Here is a 22,406-nt window from a genome sequence, read left to right as displayed (position 1 = left end):
CGCTAATTTAAACAAGCCTGACACATAAGGCCACATATTATATGACTGAATTTATATGAAATATTCAGAATAGACAAAGCTAAAGAGATAGAAACTAGATTAGTAGTTGCCAGGGCCTGGGGGGAGTGGGGAATGGGGAATGACTGCTTAATGGGTACAGGGTTTGTTTTTGAGGTTATGAAAATGTTCTAAAGTTGATTTTGGTGATGGTTGCAGTATTCTGTGAATATCCCAAAAATATTGTGTTGTGTATTTTAAATGGGTGAATTATATGATATGTGAATTATATCTTGAGAAAGAAAGAGAGGAAGAAAGAAAATTAACATAAAGTTGGCCCTTGGTTGGTTTCTGAGAATTGACTGGTAAGCAGTTCCTTATTCTGATAAAAATAATTCCCTAAGTAAGTGTGGTTCACTATACCTAGACTGTTTATGATAAGATAAGGTTTCCTTCTGGGAATCTGAAATTTTAGTACATGCTAGGCAGAGGCTACCTAAGTAATCAACCCCCAATAAAAATCTGGATGCTGAGTCTCTAATGGGTTTGTTTCCCTGTGCAGAAACATCACACACATATTGCTGCATTTTCATTGCTGGGAGATGCACTCTGTGTGATCACTCATGGGAACGAGAGAGAATAAGGAAGCCTACACTTGGCTTCCTCTAGATTCCTCTTCTGCCTATTTTCATTATGATCTGACTCTTTAACCTTACTATATCACTTTAATAAATTTTAGCTGTGAGGAAAACTATATGCTGAGTCCCATAAGTTCTTATAGTGACTCTGTGAATGTGGGAATGGTCTTGGAGCCCCCTGATGGCACAGCAGTGGTGGGATTCACTAAAATGATTCTGACTCATTGAAATATGACTACACTGCCATTTGGGGAAAAGAAAGTAAGAGGGGTGTGAGATGACAAAACCCTAGTCCCTGGGTGGTTATGGAGTCATACAAGGTATGAAACAGCAGCTGAGCTGTTGTCTTGGGTGAGAGGTAAAAGTTACCTATGGAATTTCCAGATGATGGCTCCAACTCCAGGAGAGTTGTCTCCCTGGATCCTCTGGCTGATTTTGGCCTTGGTAGCTAATGTGAGGGGAAAAGCACAGCCCAGGTGATGCCTTTGGTTTTTGATTTCTCCCAAGTGGGAGGAGAAAAAACTCAAACATCCCCCCAAATGGGCTCTGGATGGGGAAAAGTGAATAAAAATTAGTTTGTAGTTGTTCTCTTTTCCAGGTGGCAGAGGACATAATCCAAAAAATCCTAAAGTTTGGCTTTGAATAGACCAAAATTATTAAAAATCTGAATTGCTCTTTCCTCCAAGTATGATGAAAAAAGTTTAAATCAGTTCACAGGGCTGGAGCAAAGCTTTAGATAAACTGGAGGAGAAAAAATAATGAAATCACTCCAACCTGGCTGCTGTTACTGCTGCAGGGGCCACCCCTACCACCATCTTAATCCTTTAATTGCTAAATTTACTGCTAGGTGTTTGAGTAGACTTGCAGTGAGATAAGAGGGGAATGGTGATTTTAATAAATGGCTTTGTACTTTTTGGCTATAGCATCTGAGTGTGTGATAAAAATTAATGTAAAATGTTATATGTTTGTAATTTCATAAATGTTAAAGGGAAAGCCATACACAATTTCGTGGGATACAACTTTCTTGCTTTTTACTGCTAGTGGGTGCATTGGAATTTAAACTTTTTGAGTTTTGGAAATGAAACAATTCTCTATAAGTGATGATTTTTGCTATGATTTTTTTGCCTATTGGAGCCTCTGGTAAAAGAGAGACAAGATAAAAAGGTAATCTTTACATGACGATATACTTTTGGAGTTTTTAAAAGCACTTTTTGGTTTGTTAATGAACTCTTATAAAATTAGATGTCTGCCCCTAGAGGCTGATGATTTTCCTGCCTGATGTGCATATTTTAGAGTGGGTCAATTTGAAGTCCAAGACTGAAAAGATAAAATGGGCTTAGGGAAGCCTTGCTTTGGCTCTTAGACTTGGAACACACAGTCTGGCCCTACCATATCTAGGCTTTCCTGCTTCTGAAGAAAAGTCACTGGCTTTTTGGAATCCTGAATTCTCAGATCTTAATTTTCTGATTCTGACTCTAAACTGAAACGTTTTACTGTCGGCTGTGGGCCGTTTTCATCTCAGCAAGATCTGTGCTGAACTGAACGTGGACTCAATGATCAGAACTCAGACTCTTGGACCTTTACAGAGACACCCCTCTGTGAGCCTATAAATGATGATGACATCATGGATGCTGGCTGGATTGTCTAGGTCACTTGCAGATGTGCATGGGAAAGGCTTTTTCTCTGATAGGACCATCTAAAATCGAGCTGTTCATGGGCTCTATATTTCCGACAGAGACTAACTGCATTCTAATTTGTGGTTCCTGAGAAAGGTACAAGTTGAGGGAGGACACATCACCAGGAGGGTGACCCTTACACCACTCCTGATAGATTGGACGCTCTTCCTCAGCTCAGGGAGGCCTCATGCCATTGACTTGTATTTTTTGGATTTCTAGATTAGTTGCAACTTGCAACAATGGACTGATAGCCTGACTCTACTTCCCTCACTTTTCTCCTAATGCACACACAAAATAAGGTAGTTTAATTATTAAATGTAGCTGTCCCCAAAAATGAATTGATCTTTTCTTGGCAGCTCACTGGATAAATGATCAGGATAAAATACATGAGGTGGTGAGTGTTAGGTAAACTTATTTTGAAAAACCAAATTAAAAATTTAAGATTTCATCCTGACCATTTCCTGACCATGAAGTGTCTTTCTAGTTAAATTGCATGAAAATGTTTTTCTATAAAAATGATTATGTCTTCCTTACATACATACAACCCTTCCAGATGAAAGGTCTATGTGAGATTATGGGATGATTTTAAAAAAAGTAAAGTTATGAATACTGAATGGGACACACTGATTTTATTGTAACAGAGGAAAAACAAAAAAACAGGAACCTGGGAAGGTACAGGGGAGGGGGAAGGGCATCGATGATATTTGTTTTTCAAAACTGCTCCTAAAAGTCTTCTACTCCTCCCAAGGAAAAACACCCCATACTGCCTTCATAAACTGCTGCAAGTGCTTTGAATTCAAACTGACTGCAGGGCCTACTGTCACACCGAACAGTGTGAACAGTGCAGACTGTGAGACAGACTGTGCGACAGACTGAGAGAGCTCCTGCACTCTCCACACAGAACACCTCCACATAGAGGCCATACTCATGAGGCAGACAGACTGTTGTCATCGACAAGTAGAACTGTTGGGAACTGATGGCCTTTCACTCAGTCTCTCTGAAACCAAGGACTGAACTAAATTGTTTGGACTGAACTAAGAACCCTCAGACAGAAGGTCCTACAGTAGGAGGCCACGATAGGGTCCTGTTAACCTGCCCTGCCTAGCTAATGTATGTCCTGCTTGGGGTGCCCGACCAATGTAATATCCTTGTTTCCAGGAGGACAACATGTTTTCTCTGGGATTGGATTTGTGTGTGAATTCCAGCTATCATGAGACTGCCTTGGCCCGGGAATGCTTTCAGGTCAGCTTCAACTTACCTGCCACGTTTGTGTTGTGCTTGAATGGATGTCTCAGTCCAAGTAAAAACAGTCAATATAGAAACAAGGAGGAAGCCACTGGCTTTTTAAGATAGACCTTTATGGTTGATGGGATTTGTTTTAACTTGCTAAATCTAGGACACTAGAGGGCATAACTAAGGCCAGTATGGTAGATTGAACTCACCCTGCTACATAGTGTCTTATTGATAAGAATTTTGCTTTAAAGATGACTTGGCCAAGGGCCAAGGGAGTGGACTGTGCAGGAAAATGATAACATAGCAAACTTGAAACTGCTTATTGTTAAAAAAGCCTATGTACCTATGTGACCAACCCCCAGTTAAAACCGTGGGCACTGAGTCTGTACTGAGCTTCCCTGGTAGATAGTACTCATATATGTTATTCCACTTCTGTGTTGCTGGAGGAATTACGTGCGTCTTGTGCAACTCCACTGGGAAAAGGTTCTTGGGAGCTTGTGCGTGTTTTCCTTTGGACTTCATCCATGTGTCTTTTTCCTTTGCTGGATTTCCTTTGTGTCCTCTCACTGTAGTAAATTGTAACCATAGGTATAATGACTTCTTAGTCGTGTGAGTCCTTCAAGGGAATCACTAAACCTGGGGTACTCTTGGAGACCAAGACTCAAACAATAGGTAGATAAAATTATTCTCCCCATTTTTATAGATGACAAAATGGAGGCTCAGCTCTATTTCCATTGCCAACAGATCAAAAATCTGGAGTTGGTATATGAACTTACATCAGACTCTATAAATTCTGTGTACTTCTTGCTATACCCCAAATGCTTTACTGATCCTAGAGATGTCAAGCCCTCCATATCAAGTTATATGTACATCATTTCATTGCCTTTTTGCTACTATTTAAATGCTAGCGCTTTCTTTTTCCATCTTTATCTCTCCAGAAATAAGACTACCAATTACCAGGAACTTCAGAGATAGGTTTATTATTAGTAGGGAAGAAGGAAACTAACATTCCCTGAGTACTGTATGCCAACAGTTGCATTGCTACTGACAATAAACGTCTCTATAGTAGATACTATGATTTCTGTTTTATAATTTGAGAAACTGAGAATAAGAAAAGATATTTAAACTGCCCAAGGTCAAAGAGCTGATAAGTAGTGGAACCAGAACCCACATCTAAGTCTATGTGATCCCCATGCCTGTGCTCTTAAACACAAGGCTGAGTGGCTACTTCTGAATCATTAGCAATCAAAACAACTAAATGTAAACAACAATAGAACACTAATTTTGGCCTACCAAATTTGCAATGTTATAATCTTGATAGCCATCAGTCTTGGCCAGGAAGCAATAAAAGAGCCAGATTCACCAACTACTGGAAAAAAAGTCCATTGCTATAAGTGTTCTGGAGGACAAATTGTCAATATGATAATACCACTTTTAATCAAGTAATTCTACACAAGAAAAAGTAACAAACATGCATATGAATTTGTACAAAGGGTCGTTAACTAAAATGGTATTTCTTTCAAAGGAAATCAGGAGAAAAGCCTAAATGCCAATCAATAATGGGTTGGTTAAATTACAGTACATACACACAATGGAATAGCATGCTGCCATTAAAAGTAACAATTGTTCTATTTATTTTTAATTTTTGTATTATTAATACATATGGTTTAAAAATAAAAATGATGTGAAAGATATACATTGAGAAATCTTATACTACTCCTATTCCATTATATATACAGTCACGTGTCGCTTCACAACAGGGATACTTTCTGAGAAATGAGTCATTAGGCAATTTCGTCATTGTGTGAACATCATAGAGTGTACTGAAAGGGAACAAAGTTTGCCACCCCAAAATGTGTCTCTTCTAACATGAGGATTATTTTAGGCTGATTATTTTTAAGAAACAAAAGACTCAGAAAGTTTTTCTTATTATCTCTCCCTTAACTGCCTAAAAGAATTCGGATAAGAAAATCTGTCCCTGGAAGCAAGCTATCGCCTTAGCATAACATGAACTAGGTGGTAGACTGAGAGGAACCTAGAAAAGTCTGTTTGTTGGGCTCCCCTCTGTTTCTGTGTGGCAGACAAATGCTTGTTTTCCAAAAGTTTGCTCCTTTTCACCTTTCTGTGAATTGCCTTCCTTCCTTTTGAAGTCCCTGACTCTTCCCACCCCATCTTCTTTTGTCTGTAGCTGAGGATGGTATTTAAGGTGAGGGCTTCAGTCATTTTGGCAACTTACTTGATTTTCCTGAGTTTCTCCCATGTATACATGTTATTAAATTTGTGTTTGTTTTTCTCCTGTTAATCTATGTCATGCCAATTTAATTCGTAGACCAGGCTGAAGGACCTAGAAGGGTAGAGGAAAATTTCTTCCTCCCCTACAGTATTTACACAAACCTATGTGGTATAGCCTACTACAAACCTAGGCTATATGGCTCTAATCTTATATATAATCTTATATATACACTAACCCTTGTATATGCAGTCTATCGTTGACCAAAACGTTGTTATGTGGCACATGACTATATATATATACATATATAATGCTAAAAATATATATCCATTATATATGTATATATATTTATGCATTCTCTCTCATGCCACTTTCATGCTCTGCAAATAACCACATCCATTACATTCATTTGAATCCTTCCAGTATTTATGTATACAAAGTAACACAAATATATATGTGTACATTATATTCTTATATTTCCTCTTTCTTACACAAAATACAAAACGCTATTTACATTGTTTTGTCCTTGTTCTCTTTTGTTCTTACTTGACTTATCTATCTAGGATAACTTTCCAGTAAATAGAGAATTTTGCCTATTTTTTTTTAAGCTGCATAGTACTCAATCATGGTCACTTCTGTTGATTTCAGTCTTTTACTTTTGTGAACAATGTTGCAAAGAATAACATTCAATATAACTCATTTTGTGTGTATACAATCAAAGGACTGGGATAAATTCCCAGAAGTGAGATTATTGCTCAAAAGGTAAATATATTTGCAACTCCGATAGATATCGCCAAATTGTCCTCCATAAAAGTTCTACCATTTTATGATCCCATTAACAATTTATGAGAATTCCTGTTGTGACACTTTTGGATTATTTTGCCAAACAGAGAGGTCAAAAATGGTATCTTGGGTAGTTTTATTTTTTATTTCTCTTATTATGAGTATGATGTAACATGTTTTCATATATTTAAGAGCCATTTATGGGAGTTTTTTTGTGTGTGAATTTTCTAGCCATGGCCTTCGTACTCAACTAAGTTCTCCAGAGAAACAGTAGAGTGTGTGTGTCTCTGTGTGTGTATCTATTTCAGTATCGAGAGAGAGAGAGAGAGGGAGAGAGAGAGAAAGAGAGACAGAGAGAGAGATTTTAACAAATTGGCTCATTCAATTGCAGGGGCTGGAATGTCAGAAAACTGCAAAGTAGGCCAGCAGGCTGGAGACAGAGAGAAGAGTTAACATCACAGCTCAAGTCCAAAGGCTGTCTAGAGGCAGAATTTGCTTTTCTTCAGGGAACTTCAATCTTCTTTTCTCTTGAAGTCTTTAACTGATTAGATAAGGCTTACCCTTGGCTTTATTGGAAGTCTACTGATTTAAATGTTAGTATCATCTAAGAAATGCCTTCACAGAAACATCGAGAGTGGTGTTTGACCAAACATCTGGGTACTGTGGCCTAGACAAGTTGACACACAAAATTAACCATCATATTCTTTGTTCATTTTTTTATTGGGTTGTTGGTCTTTATTGATTTCAAGATAGTCTAGATATATCTAGATATATCCAAAAAAGTAGAATTCTAATTCTAGAATTTTAGTCTAATTTGAGTTGCACATTTTCACCAATTCATCCTGTGTTTTTGTGTATTGTTTCTTAGGTCATATAGAAGGTTGTAAGGTTTTTTTCTTTTTTTTTCATTATGTGTGTATGCAGTTGAATTTATTATTCTGTTCTTTATGGTTTGTGCGTTTTGTGTTATAGCTATAAATGTCTTCTCTAAACCAAGATTATAAAGTACTCAACTATGATTTCTTCTACTATTTTATAATTTAACTTATATAATATCTTATACACATATCTTAAAGGATATTATACATACACATATATATCTTGATATATATTATCTTATATACACAATATCTTATTATATATGTATGTATATATATGTGTGTGTGTGTGTAATTTTGATCCATTTTCAATTTATCCTGATGTAAAGTGTGAGATGTGGTGTATGTGGTGGTTAATTTTATATGTCAACATGACTGAGCCACAGGGTGACCAAATATTTGGCCAAACATTATGCCAGGTTTGTCTATGAGGGTATTTTTGAATGAGATTAACATTTGAATAAGTAAGCTTAAAAAGAAGATTGCCCTCCCTAGTGTGGATGGCCCTTATCCAGTCAGTTGAACGCCTGAATAGAACAAAGGAAAAGCTGATCCTCCCTTAAGTAAGAGGGAACACCTCCTGCCTGACTGCCTTGAGCTGAGTCATCTGTCTTTTTTCTGCCTTCTGACTCAAACTGAAACATCAGCTCTTCTTGGGCCTCAATATTTCTGGCTTTGGACTGGAACTTACATCATTAGCTCTCCTGGTTCTCAGGCCTTTGGGCTCGGACTGAAATTACAACATTGACTCTCCTGGGTCTCCAGCTTGCCAACTGCAGATCTTGGGACTTCTCAGCCTCCATAATCACATGAGCCAATTCTTCATAATCAATCAATCTCATTCATTCTCTTTCTCTCTCTCTCTCCCTCTCTCTCTCTGTGTGTGTGTAGATCTATACACACACACACACACAGTATTGGTTCTCTGGAGAACACTGACTAACACAAATTTTGATATTGAGAGTGGTTCTAGAGGAACAGAATTCTAAGGATGTGTTTTCTGAATTGGTTGGTTCTGGGGTTTCTGGAATTGGCACTCTAATCTGATTAAATTTAAAGATACTAATGACTCTATTTCCTGTGGTAAAGAGGGAAATGATAGTCTGTGGCGTGATCTGGCAACAGAGATATGCAAAATATCACCATTAGATACTCCTTATCAGACACTTATAAGAAGCAAAGACATGAGTGACTGTGTATATGATACTTTCAAACATTTTTGGCGAACTAATGAATACAATGAGATTGGCTGGTTGCTTCTAATGTTGCTGACCAAAGTGAGGCAAGAAAAGAATGAGGTCAGAAATTCAAATTTCCAGCTCAAGCATGGCATAAATGACTTGAAAGCTTCTATGTGTGGTCTGAGAAGACACTTATCTCCTATGGGTGCAAGGCTGAGATCACTGAAAATCCAACACAGACTCCCATCCTGCAACTGGCTAAATTACAACACACGTTGAATTCCCAGCCTCACAGAGTACCTACTGTTAAAATGAGGGTATTTATTGGGAAGGAATAGGATCCAGAAAGTTGGAATGGGGATTATGGGAAGACCCTAAATTCTGATGAGTCTTCTTTCCCAGCAGAAGAGGCCTCTATACCCCTAGCGGAAGCAGCTTTCCCAACCCTAGCATGCTCATCTAAAAAAATTAACCCTGCATTGCCTAAAGAAACTGTCATGGCCTCCCCTGAGGTATTGCCAAGCAAGACAATGCTGATTATTCTGAAGTCCCACTCCTACTCCTCTTTGCTTCTAGGCCTATAACTAGATTCAAATCCTAGCAGGGCCCTAAAGGTGAAGTACAAAGTGTGACCCATGAGGAGATATGCTACACTTCAAAAGAACTACCTGAATTTTCTAATTTATACAGACAGAAATACAGGGAACCTATGTGGGAATGGATAGCAGTGGAAGGATCATAAAATTGGATCACAGCAAATGTATTGAGATGAGCTCACTAAGCAGAGATTCTACATTTAATGTCGCAGTTCAGGGAGCTATAAGGAGCTCTAATTGTTTGATTGGTTGACTGAAACCTGGGTTAAAAGATGGCCCACCACAGTGAGTGAGTTAGAAATGCTGGACTTGCCTTGATTTAATGCAGAGGAAGGGATTCAAAGGCTTAGGGAGATTGGAACATTAGAGTGCATTTGTCATTTAAGACCTACTCACCCACTCTGGAAAATTCCAGAAGACTAACCTTTCACAACTGTGAGAAATAAATTTGTGAGGGGAGCCGTGGCATCCTCGAAGAGTTCTGTGATTACTCTTCTTTACAGGCCAAATTTTTCAGAGAGAACTGCAGTCACTGAATTAGGAAAACTAAGTGCAATGGGAGTAGTTGGATCCCAGGGTGGCAGGGGCAAAGTGGTGGCATTCAGTTTCCAAAAGCAAGGTGGGCATGATTACTGTGATAGACAGTAATGTCAAAGCAGCAATCAGAATAGTGTGACTCATGCAGTCCTATGGCATTGGCTTGTTGATCATGGTGTTCCTAGAGGTAAAATAGATAGAAAGTCTACTAAATTCTTACTTGATCTATAGAAGCAGAAATGTTCTAGGGTAAGTGAAAAAAGTGTAACTCGAATCATAAAAACAAAGAGCTGTGACCCCTCAATCAATTCCCAGACTTGAGTCAGTTTACAGACCTAGAACCTCTTGAAAGAAGGCTGAGTCCTCTTGAGGAAGGACCCTGGTATACTGCCAAAAATTTGTACTGTTAATATTTCTCCCAGACTTCCTCAAAAGTACTTACAACCTTTTGCCAGGGTAACTGTGCATTGGGGAAAAGGAAATAATTAGACCTTTCAGGGACTACTGGACACTGGCTTTGAAGTGACAGATTCCAGGAGTCCCAAAACATTAGTGTGGTTCCACCAGTTGGAGTAGGGATTTATGGAGGTGAGGTGATCAATGGAGTTTTAGCTCAGGTCTGTCTCACAGTGGGGCAAGTGGTTCCCCAAATCTATCTTGTGGTTATTTCTCCAGTTCCGGAATGCATAATTGGAATAGACATATTCAGCAACTGGCAGAATTCCCACACTGGTTCTCTGACGTGTGGAGTGGGGGCTATTACGGTGAGAAAGAACAAATGGAAGCCACTAGACCTGCCCCTACCTAGGAAAATAGTAAACCTAAGCAAATGCTGCATTTCTATAGGGATTGCAGATTAGTGCCACCATCAAAGATTTGAAATATGTAGTTGTGGTGATTCCCACCATATCCCCATTTGATTGCCTATTTGACCTGTGCAAAAGACAGATGGACCATGGAGAATGACAGTGAGTTAGTGAAAGCTTAACCCAATGGTGACTCCAATTGTAGCTCTGTACCAGATGTGGTTGCATTGTTTGAGCAAATTAACGTATCTCCTGGTACCTAGTATGCAGCTATTGAGTTGTCAAATGCTTTTTTTCCACCCTTGTCAATAACAATTGCTAGAAGCAGTTTGCTTTCAGCTGGTAAGGCCAGCAATACACCTTCACTGTCTTACTTCAGGGATATATCAACTTTCCAGCCCTGTGTTGTATTTTAGTTTGCAAGGATTTTGATCACCTTTCCTTTCTACAAGATACTGGTCCATTATATCAGTGACATTTTGCTGATTGAACCTCCTGAGAAAGAAGTAGCAACTACTCCAGACTTATTAGCAAGATGTTTGTGTGTCAGACGGTGGCAAATAAATTCAGCAAAAATTTAGAAGTCTTCTACCTCAGTAGAATTTCTAGGGATCCAGTGGTATAGGGCATGCTGAGATATTTCTTCTAAGATGAAAGATAAGTTGTTGCATCTGGCCCCTCCTACAACCAAGAAAGAGGCACAGTGCCTACTGAGTCTTTTTGGATTTTGGAGGCAATATAAAATAATCCCCCCTTACCCATGGAGGATACATTCCAAGACCCCAGTGGATGTCTGAAACCACAGAGAATACCAAAATCTATATCTATGTTTTGTCTTCTACATTCATATTTGAGGTGCGACAGCAAAACTAGCATTAATTTATTTTTCCTTTCTCACAATTTTACAGATAGAAGATTCATTTTTACTGTAGATATTAGCAACCTTATCATGATTTTTTCTTTATTCATTAAGTCAAGAACTTTCACTTTTTCACTTAAAGGAAGCACTTTACAGTTTCTCTTTGGCATATCCAAATTGCTAGCATCCTTACTCTTATGCTTTGGGGCCATTATTAGGTAAAATGAGGCTTACTTGAACACAAGCACTGTGATACTGTGACAGTCAATCTGGTAACCAAGACAACTACTAAGTGACTAACAGGCAGGTAGCAGATACGGTGTGGGTACGCTGGACAAAGGAATGAATCACGTCCCAGGCGGGATGGAGTGGGACGGTTTGAGACTGCATTACGCTACTCAGAATGGTGTGCAATTTAAAACTTATGAATTGTTTATTTCTGGAATTTTCCATTTAATATTTTTGGACCATGGTTGACCACAGGCAACTGAAATGGTGGAAGGTGAAACCACGGATGGTGGGGGAGCTACTGGATTCCTCATTTGGGCATGTTACTCTGGTCCATTTAGCGAGTGACCCAAAAAGCTGCTGGTTTTGAGTGGGACTCAGAACAAAAAAGACTCTGCAACAAATCCACTCTGCAGTGCAAACTGCTCTGCCAGTTGGGCCATATGATCCAGCAGATCGAATAGTGCTTGAAGTGTCAGTGATAGAATGGTGTTTAGAGCCTTTGGCAGGCCCCCATAGGAGAATCACAGTGCAGGGCCCTTAGAATTTTGGAGCAAAGCCCTAGTATCCTCTGTGGATACCTACTCCTCTTTTGAGAAACAGCTCTTAGCCTGCTGCTGGGCCTTGGTAGAGACTGGGCCTAACCATGTGATGTGAGCTGCCTATCATGAACTGAGTGTTATCTGACCCACCAAGCCATAAAATTGAACATGCACAGCAGTACTTCATCATCAAATGGAAGTGATATATACATGATCAGGCCTGAGAGGGCCCTGAAAGCACAAATACATTACATGACAAAGTGACCCAAATGCTTGTGGTCTCCACTCGTGCTACATTGCCTTCTCTCTCCCAGCCTGTACCTATGGCCTCATAGAAAGTTCCCTATGAAGAGTTGACAGAGGAAGAGAAGGCTCAGGCCTGGTTTACAGATGTTTCTGCATGATATGAAGGCACCACCTGAAAGCGGACAGTTGCAGCACTCCAGCCCCTTTCTGAGACATCCATGAAGGATAATAGTGAAGGGAAATCCTCCCTGTGGGCAAAACTTTGAGCAGTACACCTGGTTGTTCACTTTGCTTGGAAGGAGAAATGGGAAGATATGTGATTACATACCACTTAATGGGCCATAGCCAATAGTTTGGCTGGATGGTTAGGGAATTAGAATATGATTGAAAAATTGGTGACAAGGAAATTTGGGGAAGAGGTATGTAGATAGACTTCTCTGAATGGGCAAAAAACATGAAGATATTTGTGTCTCATGTAAATGCTCACCCAAATGTGACCTCAGCAGAGGAGGATTTTAATAATCAAGTGGATAGGTTAACCCTTTCTGTCGATCTCAGCCAGTCTCTTTTCCCAGCCACCACTGTCACTGCCCAAATGGGCTCATAGACAAAGTGGCCATGGTGGCAGGAATGGAGATTATGCCTGGATTCATCAACATGGACTTCCACTCATCAAGCTGACTGGGCTACAGCCACCACAGAGTACCCATTCTGCAGGCAGCAGAGAACAGCACTGAGTCCCTGATATGGCACCATTCCCCAGGGTGATCAGCCAGCTACTCAGTGGCAGATTAATTATAGTGGACCGCTTCCATCATGGAAGGAGCAGCTTTTTGTTCTTACCGAAATAAACTGTGTGTTAGTAAAGCAGCCATTGTGCAACCAGATGCTCCTCTCTGGGATTGCCCAATCAGTGCTCTGAGCCTGGAACTTTCCCCTATAAGGAAGCCGGGTGCTGAGCTGTAGCATGGCTCCAAATTCTTCTTCCTTATTAGGAGAAACTTTTCCCCTGTTCTGGGTACACAGTGAACTTCCATGTGTTGCTTAAGCATATTTGTCATATAGCACCTGGACAGCCCCACCAGTGTACCTACCCCTTGTGGGAATGGGACAAGGTCTTTGCCTGCAGTATGAGGGGGGGTGCATGCAGTCCATTGCCCTGCATCAGCTATTGGGAGGAATCACTGGCTATGGGATACCAATGCACACTACAGATGCTGATCTTGCTGCATCTCTTCTCCTTTCTGTGAGTAAAGCATTATTCCAACTGGTGCATTGTGTGTTGAGTCCTCCTTGGCAAATCTGATCCTGTAGAAGATTCAGTGGGCTAAGGTCTGTGGGCTTCTACTTCCATTGGTTGGCATTGTTATGATCTCTGCCGTCCTCCACACAATGGGAATCCTCACTTCAGACTGGTATTTGGATCTTCCTGCTTGACACAATGGATATAGATTTGCCTTCCCTGCATTCATTGCTTCTGCCAAAACTACCACCCATGGACTTACAGAATGCCTTATCCACCATTGTGGTATTCCACACAGCATTGTTTCTCATCTAGGAACTAACTTGACAGCAAAAGATGTGCAGCTATGGTCCCATGGTCATGGAATTCACTGGTCTTACCATGTTCCCCACCATACTGAAGCAGCTGGATTGATATAAAGATAGAATGGCCTTTTGAGACTCAGTTACAGTGCTGCTAGGTAGAAATACCTAGATAGTATAGCCTACTACACACCCAGGCCAAATGGTACTAATCTTATGGGACCACTGTCACATATGCGATCCATTATTTACCAAAACATCATGATGCGGCACATGACTGTACTATGAGATGCCCTAAGTGATCTTCTCTATTCCAGACATATTTTTCTTTTCCTCCATTGTGGAATAGTTGTCCAATTTCCCCTTGTGATTTCCCCAATCTCCCCACCCAACACCATAACTCCTTTCTTTGCCTGTTGATTCAGAGGCACAAGGAGCCCAAAGTGCCCAGGCAGCAGCCTTAACTTTCAGTTCAATGGAATCATTGTGTCCCCTGGAGGAAAGTATTCCTCCCTTTGGAATTAAGACCTCTAGGCTAGCAGAACATAAGGTCATGAGAACAGGAAGCAAAAATATTGTTAGTGGGGCACTAGGAGTAATAGTGTATGGTGCAATTCCATTTCCACCACTTGATTCTTGGAACTGTAAATCCTGGCTATGGGAGAAATAGCACCATATTATGTTGAGGTACATTCCCTCTATACCCACTTTGTTGACAATTTTTATCATAAATTGATGTTGAATTTAATCAAATAATTTTTTGCATCTATTGAGATTATCATATAATTTTTATCTTTAATTTTGTTAATATGGTGTATCATGTTGATTGATTTGTGGATGTTGAACCATCCTTGTATCCCTGGCATGAATACCACTTGATCATGGTGTATGATCCTTTTAGTGTATTTTTGAATTAAACTTGCTAATATTTTATTGAGGATTTTTACATCTATGTTCATCAGGAATATTGGCTGGTAATTTTTCTTTCTTATAGTGTCTTCATCTTCTTTTGGTATAAGAGTAATGCTGGCGTCATAAAATGAGTTTGGAAGTGTTCCCTCCTCTTCTGTTTTTTGGAAGAGTTCAATTAATTCTTTGAATGTTTGGTAGAATTCACCAGTGAAGCCATCTGGTCTTAGACTTTTGTTTGTAGGGAGATTTTAAATTACTGATTCAATCTCCTTACTAGTAATTTGTCTATTCAGATTTTCTACTTATTTATGATTTGGTCTTGGAAAGTTGTGTGTTTCTAGAAATTTATCCATTTCTTTTAGGTTGTCCAAATTTTTGGTGTATAATTGTTTGTACTAGTTTTTTATGATCCTTTGTATTACTGAGGTATCAGTTGTAACATCTTCTCTTTCATTTCTGACTTTATTTATTTCAGCCTTCTCTTTTTTTTTCCTTGGTGAGTGTAGCTAAAGGTTTGTCAACTTCGTTTATCTTTTCAAAGAACCAGCTCTTGGTTTCATTGATCTTTTCTATTGTCTTCTTAGTATCTATTTCATTTATTTCTGTTCCTGTCTTTGTTGTTTCCTTCCTTCTACTAACTTTGAACTTTGTTTGTTCTTCTTTTTCTAGTTCCTTGAAGTGTAAAGTTAGGTTGTTTATTTGGGATTTTTCTTGTTTCCAGAGGTAGGCATTTATCACCATGAACATCCCTCTTAGAACTGCCTATGCTGCATCCCATAAGTTTTCATATGTTGTATTTCCATTTTCACTTGTCTCAAGGAATTTTTTAAAATTTCTTTGTTGATCCATTTGTTGTTCAGTAACATGTTGTTTAGTCTCCACATATTTGTGAATTTTCTAGTTTTCTTCTTCTAATTGATTTCTACTTTCATACCATTGTGATTGAAAAAGATGCTTGATATGATTTCAATCTTCTTAAATTTGTTAAGACTTGTTTTGCGGCCTAGCATGATCTATCTAGGAGAATGTTCCATGTGTACTTGAGAAGAATGTGTATTCTGTTTCTTTTGGATGGAATGTTCTGTATATATATGTTAAGTCCATCTGGTCTAACACGTCGTTTAAAGCTGATGTTTCCTTACTGATTTTCTGTCTGGATAATCTATTCATTGATGTAAGTGGGGTATTAAAGTCCCCTACGATTATTCTATTTCTGTCTATTTCTCCCTTTAGGTATTTTAATATTTGCTTTGTGTATTTAGGTGCTCCTATAGTGGGTGCATAAATATTTACAAATATTATATCCTCTTATTGGATTGACTCCTTTATTATTATGTAATGCCCTTCTTTGTCTCTTATGACAGTCTTTGTTTTAAAGTCTGTTTTGTCTGATAGAAATATAGCTACCCCAACTTTCTTTTGATTTCCATTTGCATGGAATATATTGTTCTATCCTTTCACTTTCATTCTGTGTATGTCCTAACATCTGAAGTGAGTCTCTTGTAGACAGCATATAGATAGATCTTATTTTTGTATCCATTCAGCCACTCTAAATCTTTTGATTGGAGAATTTAGTCCATTTACATTTAAATGAATTATTGATAGGTATATATTTATTGGCATTTTGTTAATTGTTTGCTGAGTGTTTTGTAGTCCCTCTGTTCTTTTCTTCTTCTCTTGCTCTCTTCCTTTGCAGTTTGATGAATTTCTTTAGTGGATTGCTTGATTCCTTTCTCATTATCTTTTGTGTGTCTGCTATAGGTTTTTGCTTGGTGGTTACCATGAGGCTTACATGTAGCAACTTATAGTTATAACAGTCTGTTTTAAGTTGATAACAATTTAAGTTTGAATGCATTCTAAAACCCTACATTTTTACTCTCCCCTGCCACATTTCATGTTTTTGATATCATATTTTACATCTTTTTATCCTGTGTATCCCTTAAGTAATTATTGTAGGTACAGTTATTTTTACTACTTTTGATGTTTAACCTTCATATTGGCTTTATAAGTGATTAACCCACTACCTTTACTATATATTTATCTTTACCAGTGAGATTTATAATTTTATATTTTCTTGTTACTAATTAGCACCCTTTCTTTTCAACTTAAAGAAGTCCCTTTAATGTTTCTTGTAAGGCTGGGTTAGTGGTGATGAATTCCGTTAGCTTTTGTGTGTCTGGAGAACTCTATCTCTCCTTCAATTCTTAATGATATCTTTGCTGGGTAGAGTATTATTGGTTGGAAATTTTTTTTTCCTTCAGAACTTTGCATATATTGTGCCACTCCCTTCTGGCCTGCAAAATTTTTGCTGAAAATCTGCTTATAGCCTTACAAGGTTTCCCTTGTATGTAACTAGTTGTTTTTCTCTTGCTACCTTTAAGATTCTTTCCTTTACTTTAACTTTTGACATTTTAATTATAATGTGTCTTAGTGTGGATGACTTTGGGTTCATCTTATTTGGATATCTCTGGGCTTCCTGGATGTCTGTTTATTTCCCCAGGTTAGGGAAATTTTCTGCCATTATTTCTTCAAATTAGTTTTCTGCTCCTTTCTCTCTCTTCTCCTTCTGGGACTCCTATATTGTGAATGTTAGTCTGCTTGATGTTGTCCCAAAGTCTCTTAAGCTATCTTCACTTCTTTTCATTCATTTTTCTTTTTGCTGCTCTGATTGGGTGAGTTCCTTTGCCCCTGTCTTTGAGTTGACTTATCCTTTCTTCTGCTTTCTCCAGTCTGCTGTTGAACCGCTTTAGTGTGTTTTTCATTTCAATTATTGTATTCTTCAGCTCTATGACTTATGTTTGGAACTTTCTTATATTTTCAAGCTCTTTGTAGAAGTTCTTACTGTGTTCATCCATCCTTATTCCAAGTTAGGTGAGCATCTTTATGACTATTACTTTGAATTCTGTAACAGTTAAATTACTTATCTCCATTTCATTAAGTTTTTTTCTGAGGTTTTTTTTTTTTTCATTTGGAACATATTCATCTATTTCTTCTTTTTGCTTGACTCTCTGTGTTGGTTTCTATGCATTAGATGAAATAGCCACCTCCCCCAGTCTTGAAGGATTGGCTGTGTGTAGGAAATGAAACTTATCATTCAACCTTGCCCTAGCTTTTGGTTGTCTCTCAAATCTTTGTGATTTTCCAAGCAGCCTATTTTATTTTTAATGGCTCCCAGTAGTTGAGGGTGTGCCAAGACCAGTTAGTGTCCCAAAAGGGAGAATATCAGTCAGCACCTAGATTCAGGCTGATTGGAAGCCAGACCCTCAGGCAACAGTTTCTAAAGAATGTGAATATATACAGTCCTCTTGGACTGCAATCATAAGCCCTGCTGGGTCCCAGAGCCAGGCAATCTGGAGTTGTCCCTTGGGTAGCATTTGCAAAATTTGAGGCTCCAGATGAGTGTACAAATTCCTTTCTGGGAGCTACTGGTAAGCTATAGTGAGGCAGAGGGAGAGCTTAAAGATAGTGTTCTCCCAGCCTACATTCCCTTAGAGCACTTGTGTAATCTCTAGATGTGTGCCAAACCTGAAACCTGCCCCTAAGGCGGAAGCTCCAGGATAAGCAAGTGGGCCTCTTTCACAGAGAAGCTGGATGTGTGTTTTAGTCTGCTGTCTGTGCAGTGCCCTGGGGTGGTAGCCTGCCAAGAACTGTCTCTCTGATTGTTATAGCCCAATATGACCCATGAACAAAAGCCCTCCTGGCCACCAGAGCCAGAATATCAAGGGGTATCCCCCTGGGCAGCAGCTGTAAAAAGCAGGGCACCAGATATATATAAGTGCTCCCCTCCAAGAGATACTGGTACCCTAGAGTACAGCAGAGGGAGAAAGTGAAGATAGTGCCCACCCTCCGAGGTCTCAGGAAAGTTTTACATTCCTTAGATACATCCCTTAGATATGTGTTTAATTAGAAGACTGCCCCTCAGGCTATGATGATAAGCTAATAGGCTCCTTTCACAGAAAGACTGAGCTCCTGGATCTGTTGCCTCTTCCTGTGCCCTGGATGTGATAGACATTTAAGAACTCTTTTTCTTTTGGTTACAGTCCTGTGGGATCTGAGAGTATAAGCCCCACTGGTCACCAGATCCAGGTGATGTAGAGGTGTCCCTTGGCAGGAGCCGCAAAAATCAGGGCACCAGACAAGGGTGTAAGCTCTATTCTGGAATATACCAGTGAGCTGGAGTGAGGCAGAGGAAGAACACAAAGATTGCATCCACTGGCTTCCAATCTCTGAGAGCACCTCCGTAGGCTCCTATAAGTGTGCCAAACCAGAAGCCCGCCCCTCAGGCCGAATCTCCTGGACAAGTAAATAGGCCTCTTTCTCAGAAAAATGGGTGTGTTTTAGTGTGTCATCTGTGCAGTGCCCTGGGAATGGTAGTCTGCCAGAAACTCTCTCTCTCATTTTTATAGTCCCATGGGACCCCTGAACACAACCCCCACCACCTCCAAAGCTGGGCTATCAAGGGGCATCCCCTAGGTGGCAGCTGCAAAAACCAGGTCACCAGATGTAAAAACGGGGGCACCAGACATGTGTAGAAGCTCCCCTTTGGAAGATACTGGTACTCTGTAGCACAGCAGAGGGAGAGCACAAAGATGACACTCACTGGCTGAAGCAAGATGGAGGGGGAGTGCAAAGATGGCACCTCCATAAAAAAGAAGAAAATAAGAAAAACACAAGAGAAGAAAAAGGAAAAAAATGGTGCCTGCTGGCTTTAGGAAGAAAGAGAAAGAACAGGAAGATGGTGCCCACCAGCCTTTGTTCCAAGAAAGTATCTTAACAAGCCTCTGCCCCTCAGACAAACACTTTAAAATTAGCAAATGAGTCTATTTCACATAAAGTCTAGGTGCTTTTCAAAGGGCTGCATCTGTGCGTGGCCCTGGGGTGAGTTAATATGCCCGCAGGCCCCTTGAGAGTCAGTCTTCAGCTCCCCACAGCCCTGTAGGTCTCATGGGTGTGAGCCCTGTTAGTCTTCACAGCCAAATGTTTTGAGGGCTCATTTCTCAGGTGCTGATCTTAAATGTTGGGGTGCCCTATGTGAAGTACAAACCCTTCACTCCTCAGGAGAAGCTTCGGGTTTTGAGTTCCCTCCCAATTGTGAGTCAAGCTGGGGGTGCAGTTTATGGCAACATTGTCTCAGCCTCTCTTACCCACTTCGGTATGGGTTTTTTCTTATTCCGCCTGACATGCAGGAGTTTCTCAGCTTGTAGATTCAGTGTGTCCATAGGAGAAGGTTAGTTCAAATTCCTCCTACACTGCCATCTTGAATCACCTCTCCTTTTTTAATGCATACATTTATTTAAACTTTGAAGATATTTAACAACTTATTGAAGTCAGAGAAATAAATACTTAATATATTAACTCTAGAAACCTAGAAGTCCTAGGAATTAGATTTCAAAAGATTTAGAAATAATCTTATAAAAGGTTTTAATGCTACGTTCTTTGCTAAACTGAGACTTGGAGCACTTTTGGTATCATTTCACTCGGACTCATTGCCTTGATAAATTCACAGTAGCACATGAAATCATGGATAGATGGGAGACTGGTATTCACTCTTATCCTAATGTAGCAAATAGCACCATATTTCCTATTTAATAGAATGCAGTTTCTTCCGCAATTTTTTTAAGAAATAAGCCTTTGGACTCCCCATTTCTCCCCCTCAAAGGAGAGTCATTCGTGCCTTTGTCCTAACGCCTCTGAGTGAGTACTTCTCAAATAATCCCTGCAGGACTCCTTGTATGAATGCAGGTTAAAATGTCTCAGAAGGGGCCTTATACTATTCTGTTCTTTCAACGTCTCAAATCTTCACTTGGTTTGTCACAGTTAGGCAGGTAGAAATTGGTTAAAAATCTTAGAACTCATGATAATTTTTTCCAGAAATAGATTAAGATTGTTCCTGTAAAGCATCTAGCAGTCTTTTTCAAAAAGATGGCAGTGAGGTGTGAAGAACAGACAAAAGCCATCCCAGCCGCCATGCACTTCCAGCCAGGCCCAGTGCTCCCTGTGAGCCCAGCACACAGCAAGGCCACGAGATGCGGGCAGTCCTGGCCAACATTGGCCTTCCATTCCTTCAGCTGCAGCCTATAACCGGCTTCAAGGTGTACGTTGTTCCCCGGCAGCGGTCTCTCCAGCAGGGTTCCTGCAAAAGTCATGAGCGCCACCGCGCGGCCCCAGCTGAGGCCGCGGGTGATTGGCGAGTATCTTCTGCGCCATTCGCGCCACCACCTCGATGTGGTTCCCAGAGTAGCTACTGTCGCAGGACAAAAAGGGCTGGTTGAGCCACTGTACGTGGGCGGCCACGGAGTGCAGCGCAGCGACCTTGCGTGGATAGCGCCCGTGCGGAGAGCATTATTACAGGTAGGTTATCAGCAGCCGCGGCGTTCGCTCCCTTAACACATCCACCATGGCCCAGCTATTTTTAAGTTTTTCATATGACTCTTAGAATCAACTCTTTAGTACCAAGGTAGAAAAAAATAACTGTTGATGTTTTTATTGGAATTGTAATATATTTATAAATTGGCTTAGCAAAAATTATGATGTTGAATCACTATTTCTATAGCACGTCTTTCAATTTTGTTCATGTTTAGTTTTGTATCCTTTAGAAGTATTTTAAATTGAATGTTCTTCAAAAACTTTTAGTCTACCTCATTTTCTTAGGTAATTTATCTTTTTTGTAGTTGTAAGTTGGCCTACTCTTCCATTCTATACATTCTAACTAGTTTTTATTTGTATATATGAAGGTTTTTTATTTATTTACTTTATTTCTATTATTGTTTATGGTAGTTATCTAATACATTATCTTCGGTTTTTCCAGGTATAGAAACAAAAGCATTAATAATGGTGATAATTTCACTGTTTTGTTTCTGAATTTAACATCTCTGTTTTTCTTTACTAGTTGGATTTATTTGTGTTGGGTAATGACTTTAGTACAGTGTTCAGTAGAGATGGTGATAGTGGACATCCTGGCCCTAGTCTTCAGTGGGAGTGCCTTCAGTATCTCCTCATTAAGGATGAAGCTTGCCTTTTTAACTGTGGCCATATAAAATTACAGTAAGTAAGAAATCATCAATTCCTATTTTATTGAGTGTTTTTAAAATTTTGTTGAGAAATGGTATTGAATTTTATCAAGTGCCTTTTCACATTCTATGGAAATGACCACATATTCTTTTCTTTCTTTAAAAGTATTGTTATGATGAATTACATTAAGAGATTTTCCTCATTTCTTTTGTTATTTTTATTTTTAACTTTTGGAACTATCTTTTCATTCTTTGTTCTTTATTGTTATATAGTATTTAAAGCTCTGAATTTTCTCCAATCTCTATTTTAGATGTATTGCATAGATTCTTAAATACAGTGTTGTTGTTTTCACTATTTTCTCCAAATTCTACACCTTCTCTGACCTAAGAATTGTATGAGAGAGGTGTGTCTATCAATTTATAGGTGAAAGAGGAGACTTTTGTTTTCTGACCTTGATTTTAATTTCTAATTTTATGGTATCTTAGTAGAATATCTGTATCATTTGTAT

The 22,406-nt window shown here is 39.3% G+C and overlaps 1 protein-coding gene across 1 annotated transcript in view; it reads left to right on the top strand.

The window, feature by feature from the left end:
- Positions 1–21,935, top strand: part of LOC147911815 (uncharacterized) — a 97,110-nt gene extending 75,175 nt beyond the window's left edge. The window contains exon 4 of the mRNA XM_087426419.1: positions 21,777–21,935. Coding sequence (XP_087282545.1) covers positions 21,777–21,935 — 159 coding nt within the window. The remainder of the gene's footprint in view (positions 1–21,776) is intronic.
- Positions 21,936–22,406: the final 471 nt, after the last annotated feature.

Source organism: Ceratotherium simum, chromosome X (assembly GCF_057802395.1).
Source record: "Ceratotherium simum simum isolate JZ-2026a chromosome X, ASM5780239v1, whole genome shotgun sequence".
Classification (NCBI taxonomy): domain Eukaryota; kingdom Metazoa; phylum Chordata; class Mammalia; order Perissodactyla; family Rhinocerotidae; genus Ceratotherium; species Ceratotherium simum.
This window is presented reverse-complemented; position numbering and strand designations above follow the sequence as displayed.